At 38.1% G+C, this 10,850-nt stretch overlaps 1 protein-coding gene across 2 annotated transcripts in view; it reads right to left on the reverse strand.

The window, feature by feature from the left end:
- Positions 1-10,609, reverse strand: part of LOC106942328 (B-cadherin) — a 19,610-nt gene extending 9,001 nt beyond the window's left edge. For both annotated transcript variants that reach the window (XM_015025587.1, XM_015025586.1), the window contains exons 1-14: positions 10,394-10,609; positions 9,143-9,265; positions 8,421-8,576; positions 7,911-8,046; positions 6,928-7,100; positions 6,407-6,514; positions 6,103-6,198; positions 5,138-5,236; positions 4,894-5,049; positions 3,565-3,709; positions 1,613-1,785; positions 703-807; positions 555-626; positions 148-303 (exon numbers count right to left, since the gene is read on the reverse strand). In XM_015025587.1, the coding sequence (XP_014881073.1) occupies positions 148-303; positions 555-626; positions 703-807; positions 1,613-1,785; positions 3,565-3,709; positions 4,894-5,049; positions 5,138-5,236; positions 6,103-6,198; positions 6,407-6,514; positions 6,928-7,100; positions 7,911-8,046; positions 8,421-8,576; positions 9,143-9,265; positions 10,394-10,594 (1,899 nt within the window). In that variant the 5' untranslated portion in view covers positions 10,595-10,609. The remainder of the gene's footprint in view (positions 1-147; positions 304-554; positions 627-702; positions 808-1,612; positions 1,786-3,564; positions 3,710-4,893; positions 5,050-5,137; positions 5,237-6,102; positions 6,199-6,406; positions 6,515-6,927; positions 7,101-7,910; positions 8,047-8,420; positions 8,577-9,142; positions 9,266-10,393) is intronic.
- Between the last annotated feature and the right edge of the window lie 241 nt (positions 10,610-10,850).

Genomic DNA, 10,850 nt, shown 5'->3' on the forward strand with positions numbered 1-10,850 from the left:
ATAATTATAATTGTTCCTCCTCAGTTGTTTTATTGAAGAATTGACAGGGCTGAACATTGACCATCAAACATACACTGACCTACTGGTAGACAGCAGGGAATTGAAAAATGTTACATGACAGCAGTATAAAGGTACGGAATATCTTACTGTGTACTTGTCCTGGTTCTCTCTGTCCAGTCCCTGTGTTACATACAGAGCACCAGTGTTTTGGTCCATGGTAAAAAGACCAACAGTAGGCTGATCTGCTCCTGGTCCACTGATGCTGTAAAGGATCTTCTTTGTTTCCTCCTCATTAAAGCGGATCTGGTGCAAATCATACAGGGACCCAGATAAACTAACAACAATGCTAGTTAGGAGGCTATAATTATAAATATATATTACAGAAGACTCGTTTAAAATCTCTAAGGCAGAGAAATGTGTGTTCATCTCTGCTCTTTATTGCAGGACACTTTCACCCTATCACAATAGGATGGACACATGCCTTTGCATGTTTTGTTTTTTTTTAATATTTTTGAATTTTTGATTAAATAAATGTACAGGTATAGAGAGGTTACCTGAGCTAGCTGTAAAGGAAAGGGTCCAATTCCGTTCTCAGGAACTGTAATGTCAGGAATAACCCAGCCACTCTGTGGAGCACAAAGCCTTCAGTGATAGCCACAGTGTTCTATGTCTGTTCTCCAGTGCTTGCTGTGTCGTACTCACAGGAGAAGAACTATCAGTTATAGTTAGGATGACTTTGGCTCTTCCAATCAGCCCCTCGCCTCTCATGTCAGCAGCTACCACTGTGAGTGTGTACTGCGGGTGTTTCTGTGATGAAAGATGCAACTACTTATTTAGAATCTCCACTGGCACAAAAAGCTAACAGACTGCACAGCAATGCAGGATTGTCCAATTCTTACAACCAGCTTACAAATAGCTTCTTTCTAAACTGCATCAGAATGTAAAAAAAAACAACAACAAAAAAACAAAAAAACTTACGGTTCTAAGGGTTGTAATGCAAAAGGAAGTGTAATTAATCAATAGAAGAAGTCACTTAGTGGGAAGAGTGGTGACCAGTAGGTCAGATAGATGGAGCTAAACACAGGAGAATCCTGTAAGAAAACCTGTTGCATGTTATAAAAGGCTTGAGCCTGTGCCATCAAATTTCAACCTGGTGTGATACAGTCTACTAAATATTGACTCAGCTGAATATGTGGCACAGTTGTCAGAGTTTTTATGAAAACATTTGAAAACCATCTGACATATGACTTCCACTTTACAATTATGCGCTATATTGTGTTAGTACTGTCCCACAAAACCCAAATTAAAAACACAAGTTTGAGGTTGTGATGTGACAAAATCTGAAAACATGTGTGTATGAATACTTGAGGCGCCTTTTACATCATCAGAAACATATTATGGATCTAATTGACTGATATTAATTCATTCATCTATCGATCATTAATTTTGATCGATAGATTTTGGATTCCTTAAGGCAGCCTGCACAACAGAGGGCCAACTTTGTTGAACTTTGCTGCATGGTGAACCACTCATGTTTTTATAAAGGAAAGTGGTAGCTTACCAGAATTGTATGACATTACAAAAGTGGTTGTGTTGTTTTGTTAGACCTCACCTCTCTGTCCAGGCCTGTAGCATTGACTGTAATAAGCCCAGTATCCTTATTAATTGCAAACATGGAAGGATTTGGTTCTTCAGGTTCTTGTCTTATAATGCGATAGCAGACATCGGAGTTGTCAGAATTTTCCTCATCAGCATCCGTGGCCTGAACCGTCATCACCTCAAAGCCTGAAGGTAAGAGTCACAAAAAAGGAAATGAAACACAAAATCCTCTAAAGGTCCAGGTCACCACAAAATATGGGGAAGAAAAATACAAAATCTGAAATGAAGTGCAGAATATGTTCTGCAGCTGAATGTTGCAAACACACACAGTCTTCTGTGTCTGTTGTACCCGCTTTCCATGGTTATGAATGCGTTAACAAATTGCTAGGAACACAGTAAGCTTGACTGTAGCTGAAGGCAGACTTTTCATGGATTCCAGTCTATCAGACTGCTGGGGAAGATGCAGTCCATTTACCGGCTTCATGAGTAGCTGTAGCCATGACCAAATTGCTACTTGAGCCTGGCCATGCCATGTTACCAGCAGTTTTGGTAGTTGAGCCAACCTTGGTAGAATCAGAAAGGCATATTTTTCCCAGTTCAGGTCTAACTCATTTGGATGTGCAACAGAAGTCCAGATTGTCAGAGAAGGGTAATTTTCCAGTGTCAGCACATATATATGGCATCGGGTGAAATGGATCTGCAAGAGGATTTGCTGACATGACAAACAGAGATACAGATTTGGAAACTAATTTTTGATTTTGGAGATTGTAACTTCGCCACTGTGGACTGTATCATGTCGTACTTCAGGTCAAGTAATGTTTTGGAGGCTTACAAAGACAGCAAGGGAGCAGCCAGCGGAGGACTGCAGGGTCACATTCAGAGCCATGATGTGTGTCTAAATCTGCCTGCAGTGCTGTAACAATTAGCACTTATCACAGAAGGAGGGTTAATGAGCAATGTTTTTTTTGTTTTTTTCTATTTTGTCATTTACATGTTTTGCACAATTTCTGATTATTATATAGTTGCACATTTTCTTCACCAAAGGCCAGTGCTTAAAGGTTTCTCATTGGGACTTCCTGATTTCCATATTTAGATGTAAATCTGGATTTTCATTTAAAGGTGACATTTTTGACAAGATGCCCGGGATGTACCTCGCTTCTCACCCATTGACCGCTGGAAAAAGGCACCAGCACCCATGCTGACCCCACTAGAGATAAGCGTGTATTATAATGGATGAATGGATGGATTTTTGGCAAGAAGTCTATAAATATGAATATAGCTTGTTGAAATACTTTGGTACATTTGCACTTAAATGTTCTCAGACAGTGTTTTAATGAGACGGTGTGTTTCTGAAAGGCATGGTGCTGCAGTCATTTCCTGCATGTAGCAATAAGCTATGAAATTATTTGTGAATTCCAGCATCCAGAATGAGCTGAGACATTTCTGTGTTAGAGCCTGAGGTCACTGCAAACAGTCTCTTGATTTACCTGCATAGAGACTAGGTCATCAAAGCAAGTTTTAAGTTATTGCAATAAACGACAATATTGTTGTTTTGAGACCATTTTCAAGTAATATAATGGTAATGAAAGAACACATTCTCAAAGATTAATAAACTTTCAATTCTAATGAACATATAACCTTGGAACTCAGACATTTTTAATATACAACATAAATAAAATAACGGAAACAACAAATAAAGCCAATTATGAAGCCCTTTTGATTTCCTTTCAGAAAAAAAGGGGGGGCTAGTTGAGACCAATGAACCAGACAGAAGATTTTTATCATCCAGTTTTTGGTAGAAAGAGAGAGAGAAAAGAGAAAACCAGCAAATAATGCAAAAGGAAATTATTGATCTCGTTTTAATTTATTATATGATTAATTGATTATTTATTGTTGTGACAGGCTTAACAGAGAAGTGTTCAATAAACATGTTCTTCAAGCTCATATCAGATTGACAGTATGTACCTTCAGCTGAGGACTGAGGCACTTCTCCTTTATAGGTGTCTCTGCTGAAAACTGGTTTGTTGTCATTCTGATCGATTACATTCACAATTATTTCAATGGTCTCCGATGCTTCAGCTTGTCCTTCTTCCACTGCAAGTGCTTCTAACTGCAGAGATACAATTATGTTTAGAACATCATAGCCCATTTCACCAGGAGACTGTCAGTAACATTCATGTTGGATGGTTTGAAATTATCACATAAAAACTGTTCTGCAAAGAAATGTATGGTTAGTATTTTTTGTTAACTTTTGTCAAAATAGACAGAAAGCTCCAAATTTCCTGCAATTTTTGTTGTGAAACTTTGATGAGGTACTCCCAAATTTCAGTTGGAAGTGGGGTTGGAGTGTGATGCTTCTTCAGCAGACAATGCAACTCGAGACTCTAGAGCAGTTACTGATAGCTACATATTTTTACCATTCCTTAGAAAGACGTGTTGGTGAGCACTGTTTACTCAAATAGTGTGAAACTGCCTCCCCTCATGAGAGACGTTGCTCAACATGGGAGTTAATGAAATGCTCCAGTTTGGTTTTTCTGCCTCATTTAATGCTTTCTATCCAACTTTCTGTCCAAAATATTTTAGCAGTGTTCCTGCAAGACAATTGTCTCCATCTGTGAAAGAACAGCCACCAGGCGTTCACTAATAAGCCCCACCTCCTGGACAGGCTCCAGAGTGGGGCCCTGGCAAGCCATGTCAGGGTGAAGGAACACTAATTCTACTGATAGTTCTCATTATAAGGCAGGTCTTAGGTGAGGGACCAGACAAACTTCACTTCGTCTGGTCCCTCACCTAAGACCTGCCTGCCTTGGATAACTCTACTAGGGGCCACCGAGTGGTGGTAATAATAAGTGAACAAAAGTTGAAATAGACAGCAACGCCACCTAGTTAAACTAGGAAAAAAAAAGGGTAATCGCAGGAGTGAGCAATGCTTTAAAAACAAGCTGGATGAAGGTGACAACAATTTATTACAAAAAATTCAATACAAATGCAGTGGGCAAAAGTAAAAGCAGCACAATAAAAAAAAAAAGCCTTCGGAAGAGAAGTCTCAGCTAAAAAGGGGGCGTGGTCCTCTAGCCGGTGTTCGATTCTAGGACATTTTGTGTGTAAATTATTATTTTTTTTTTTTTTTTATAATTTTATAATTGTTCCTCCATATTAATATGTCCTCAATTGTTTTATTGATGAATTGACAGGGTTGAACACTGACCATCAAATATACACTGACCTACTGGTAGACAGCAGGGAAATAAAAAATGTTGCATGACAGCAGTATAAAGGTACAGAATATCTTACTGTGTACTTGTCCTGGTTCTCTCTGTCCAGTTCTTGTGTGACTTCCAACCAACCAGAGTCGGTGTCTACAATGAAAAGGCCTACAGGTGGCTGATCAGCTCCTGGACCACGGAGCCTGTAAATGATTTTCGTCACTTTACTTCTGTCAGAGCGGACCTACAAAGCACCATCAGAACTATTAAACCACTGTTTCTTTGCACAGCTCTTTTAGTTCAGAAGTATTTACAGTCCATCTACCTCTCACCTGAGCAAGTTTTAGAGGAAATGGTCCTCTGCTATTCTCAGCAACACTGAGGGGAGGAATAACCCAGCTTCTCTTCCTTCTCCTCATCCCTTCTTCAGACTTTGAGGAAAACAGAATGGCATTTAAAGAAAACAGACTTAAAGATCTGCCACATCTTGCGGCAAACACTAAAGGACAAATACTTCCTCCAGAAGTCCAGTCTGCTCTGTTCCTTCATGTGGACACTTCACTGTTGTGTCTCCATGTCAGTGTGTTGTAAAGGTTATTTATACTACTCAACCACCTCCACTTCTTCTCCAGCAATGCAAATAGTGTTTGCATCGCTGGAGTGTCTTTTAGGTCAAACATTCTTTTGAAATCTACAAAATCTCCTCTGTCAGTCCAATTCCTTTCAATCTTGACTTTCAGATATTGTATTGATGGGACACTGTGAAGAAAACCCACAAGTTGATGATATAATCAGTCTTGTTTGGTCAATTTACAGACTGGGTTTCATTGTTTTCTGAAATCATTCAAAGAACAGAATTGTCATAAAAGCACCACATAAAAGAAATGAGTGCCACAAACATGTTGTATGGGACTGTTATTGTGCTAAGAAAATTATGGTGTTGCAATGTGTAAAAATTCAGAAAGACAAACATATCTACATGAAAACAAGACAAATGGTCAGTAAAACACCTTGTCCAATGACAAAGCCACAGAAAAACCAACAAAATCTGAAATTAAATCCTAAGTAACAAGTTCTTTTAATTCAGTGGTGCCCAAAGTCGTTCCTCGAGGGCCGGCATCCTGCGTGTTTTAGATCCCTCCCTGGTGGTAGTAACAGCCTCCTCAACAAATCAATGCTCTTCTTAGGCCATTTAACGAGTTATCATTTGATCCAGGTGCGTTAAACCACGGAGAAACATGCAGGATGCCGGCCCTTGAGGACCGACTTTGGACACCACTGTTCTAATTGAACTTACTGGAAGAGGTAACAGATTTGGGAACATGTCCTCTGAAGAAGAATGATGAATCTTGGGATCTGCATCCCTCCTGCTCCTCCCTCCTCCTTGTGCAGCCTAATGAAATGCAAAATGGGAACATTGATGCTAGTTAGTGCTTTACCACATTTTGGTCATTTAGACATGTTCCACTCTTTGTTTTCAAACTGTTCAACTTTTTGACATCTGGTTATCACTTTATCTCTCTACTCATAATGCCAACAATAAAACACTGATATGTTATGTCCTGTATGCATTTTGTAGAAAGTTTGTGGTTTGTACTTACAGGGAGCTCAGTGCCAGGAGTTACAGAGATGATTACTTTTGTTAATGCAATAAGTCCCTCCCCGCTCATATCTGCTGCTTCTACCTCCAGGGTATACTCAGGGTATTTCTGTCAGGATATTCAGGCTCATATATTAATTTATTTCAAATGAAATTACAGGAAAGAGTTCTTTTAAAAAAAATCGTAAAGATTTACAACATAAATCTTTACGATTTATAAATTTTACAAATTTTTGAGTTTGATTTATAAATCAAACTCAAAATCGAGTTTGATTTTAAACCGAGTTAAAATCAAACTCGATTTAATCAAATTCGAATTAGAGAGCTCTCAGCGATTACATGTAGTTACATGTAGTAGCTTAATAATAATGTCATGCTGTCACATCTATCAAATGTTTTCTTTAGAAACCAATTTGTCACAATAAATTACAAAAGGCGTAAACAGTTCATGTTTGTTCAATATGTCCACAAATTATTTAAGACTCTCTATTTATGATAAAATAAACATTTGTAAAAGCCCACCTGTCTGTCCAGTCCAGCAGCACTGACTCTGATGGCTCCAGTAGTTGGGTTTATGACAAACATGGATGGACTTGGTTGCTGAGGTTCCTGGCTCACAATGCGATAACGGATATCTGAGTTGACACTGTTTGGCTCATCAGCATCTGTAGCCGTAACCTTCATCACCTCAAAACCTGAAGAATCATAAAAAGAAATGAAATGCATTTCTCAGAAGATGGTTGCAGTTTTTAACTTCTAATGGGACTGAAAGAACTCCACCCTCTTTTTAATGATGTCACAAAACCTTTCATTCATTATTCAAAGGCAGAGAGGTAACTGATTCAGGAAGAAACATCAAATGTTTCTTTGTCCAACGTCTCTCTCCAGCTCATTCTGGAGGAGCTGAGCTTTTTCTCAGATTAGACAGAAGCTACAGTCTGTCAAATGACATTTGACTGCTTCAGAGCAGATAAATCCTGAGTCTGTCTAATCTTCTCCCACTCTGTCCTGCCACGCCTCATGAACAAGACAGCAAGATTCTGTGACTGCTTCAGCAGAGACTTATGCCTAGTCTGGGAAGAGAGAACCAATGGTGGTCTTGCACATGAAGTTAAAGATCTAACTTTGTTGGCTGGGCAAATAATAAAACTGACAACTTTTGTTTATTGATTTGTGACCAAAATGCACCTATAGCCCGTTTAGTAAAATTATTAATCTTTTTATGTCTGGTAAAATTTGAAGCACAAAATAAGAATATTCTAAGAGACTGTTTCTTATTTCCAATGCCCATCCCATCTGATATCTTCAGATTCTGAGTCCAGTCACTAAAAAACCCACATGAGCCCTCTTTATTCTAAACAAAGTAAAAAAAAAATAATTTAATTTCTATTACACATTTAATAGGAGGTGTAAAAGAGGGTGGTTTATTTGATGTGAATGTTTCTTTATTTGCGTCACTCAGGTTAGATGTTTTATGGGACTGAAGTTACATGGAACAACAATACCTATTGATGAAGACTCGGCCACATTTCCCAAGAAGGTGAAAATAGGTCTGTTGTCATTCTGATCAATTACATTTATAACAATCTCCATAGGCTCCTCAGCAGAGGCTGAACCGTCCGCCGCAGCATGTACCATTAACTGTAAACACACCAACATTAGTCCGTTTGTTCATTTAAATAAAAATACAAATTCTTCCATTGTGTAAAAAAGAGGAAAAGAGTGTTAAGTCCTACATCCCAATATCACATCCTAGGATTCAGTACAACATGAACTTACATTTGTTAAGAGTATGAATTTTAGCAAGTTTGGATTGTTTATTTTTTTTTTTTTTTTTTTTTTTTTTTTTTTTGCAGAATGAGATCATCAGACATCGATGAAGAACTCTTAATTCAATTGTTTAAATTTTGGTAAATGCTAAGTGTGAATCTGACAGTATAAAAGAACCATGTGAGGACGAAGTTTCTCCCATTTTGCTTCTTGTCTTGTGGTCGCCAAATGATGTGAATGCTTACCTGATATCTGTCTTTTCTCTCTCTGTCCAGTGCTTGTGTTATATACAGAGCACCAGTGGTGCTGTCTATGGTGAAAAGATTTATAGGAGGCTGATCTGCTCCTGGACCAGTGATGCTGTAATGGATCTTTTTAGATTTATCAGCATCAGAACGAATCTGGACAAAACAAACCCAGACTGTTAAAACCACAGACACAATTATGTTTACAATATTTAAAGATAGCCTCCATAAATGTCCAAACCATTACAGCCTATCTCGTCTCTAGCCTGAGCTGATGGAGATTTCTCGTCCTCTACATTTAGCTCCCTAAAAATAAAAATCTCATAGTCAGCTCTTCCACCTTCAGCTCCACTTTCCTTTTGTTAATGCCACCATCTCCAAATTATGTCCCAGTTTTCACTGCCATTTTGTACACACATCGTTTTGCTCTTACACAAATTGCACCAATACTGATCCTCCACCCTCTGCTCCCTACATGCCCTTCTTCTCCTCTCTTCTGCAGTTCCTTCTGCTTTGGATAACTGACCCCAGGTTAGGGTACTCAAACTCATTCATCTTCAATACATCTACTCCTCACAGCCTTACTGTTCCAACTGTTTCCTTTTGTTTTCTTCTCATACTTCCTGCCTTTATGCTTCTGATGTTTATTCCTCTCCTGTAAGTTATTTTCTGGTCTCACATCAGAATCTAATAAGTCAGCCATGAACATTTACTTCTCTCACCTGTACAACAAGCATAGGGAAAGGTCCTCTGGAATTCTCTGCAATATTTATGGGAGGAACAACCCATTCTCTCTTTTTCCTCCTCAGTCCTTCACTGGATGATGGGAAATGCAGGACTGGAACCTGTAGATGAGTTGCATCCAGAAAAATCACACAAATATTTTATCTGTTGCAGACCAAACTGTATAGTATTGTTACAATTCTTGTATGTTTGGGATTTGGCTTTCATTGATGATTGTGTGTTTACTATTTTCTTGTTGCTCCTTATTGTTCATTTATATTATATTAAGGTCTTATTATTAACAGAAAGGTCTTGCCATATTAGTTAATTCTTTTTGTATTTAGTTTCTTAGTCTATTCTTATGTTGTTTTATTTTTGTGCACTTGGGTTAGGGTTAGGGTTAGGACGTCTTTGATCGGCATTAGTCTTTTTCCCTTTGTAGTTTGTAGTTACACTGAGTTCAGCTCCCCTTGTGGGAGTTGGTCTGCTCCTTTAGTTTGCCTGCATTTATTTTTGCCACAGCTGTTCTAGATCTCAACTAATTACTTCATCTGCTTCCTACCACACCTCACCTATCAATCAATTTTTCAGTCATTGTACTGAGCTGGTAGTGAACATCAGATACCAGCTCAGTAAAATACTATTAACAAATTATGAGTCCTCAGCCAATATCTGATCTCTGCATTCTGACTGTTACACCAAGAAAGGAATGACATCTTTTGTACACATAAATAATTTACAATCACTTAGACGTTTCTTGATGTCTAAGTCAAAAAAAAACAAAATAATTATTTTTTATTAAAAACAGAATTTTGCTTTTAAACAATTTTGTAAAGAATAACAGAATAAAAAATAGCTAGCAGTTTGTGAATCAAAATCAGCATCAATCAGACCAAACTTTAGAAACATGGAACATTATTCTAAGGAGTATAATAATAATTTTCATATCAAAAGGTGCTAATGCATGTTTCATTTTAGCATTTTTTATTTAACTTTCATTTTACAAGGATAAAAATGCATTGGGTTTAAAAACCTCTTTTTCAAGGGAGTCCTGGCCAATAAACAGCTACAAATACAACACAAGAAATTACACAGTGAAAAGAAAATGTCAAGCTATTATAAACAGCTCGAGAAACTCCTGAGTATGTCAGTCATTTAGTTTTATATACCTGCTGCGCCTCCCAGAAGGCTGGAGAGGAAACTGGTGGCTGTAGGAATGTAAACTGACAGTTTAGTTCCTTTAAACTTGCCTCTAAGTTATCTGTGTTGCCCTGAAGGGAAAAATCACTCTGGAGGCTGCGGGCTGCGTCATGATCCCCTTGGTACTGAACCACAGCAGAGAGAGTCCGTTTCTTGATTTGTGTATCAATGGAGTGGATGAAGAAGTGTCGTTTTTCCTCCTGAAGAACCAACAGACTCGAAACCTGAAGACCAAAAGAAAGCGTTGCCATAAATTAGCAACTAGACTGTTTTTATATTCTGTGTATAGCAACCAAACTGAAGAGACATTACAGTAGCTGCATTCTATGAAATCTATGAAAGGTTAATTTTCAGTTTTAATAATTAACACTCCTGCACAGCAAATTTGGAAGTGTTCCATCAACTCCTACAGAGTTAAATTCAACACTTTGAAAGTGTCTATAATTGGTCCACTCTGGTTGGTGTAGAAGTTACACTTTTGAAAGTGTTATTTGTGATAGAGTTGAA

This window comes from Poecilia latipinna, unplaced genomic scaffold (assembly GCF_001443285.1).
Source record: "Poecilia latipinna isolate Pla-1442-1.1 unplaced genomic scaffold, P_latipinna-1.0 Scaffold4193, whole genome shotgun sequence".
NCBI lineage: Eukaryota > Metazoa > Chordata > Actinopteri > Cyprinodontiformes > Poeciliidae > Poecilia > Poecilia latipinna.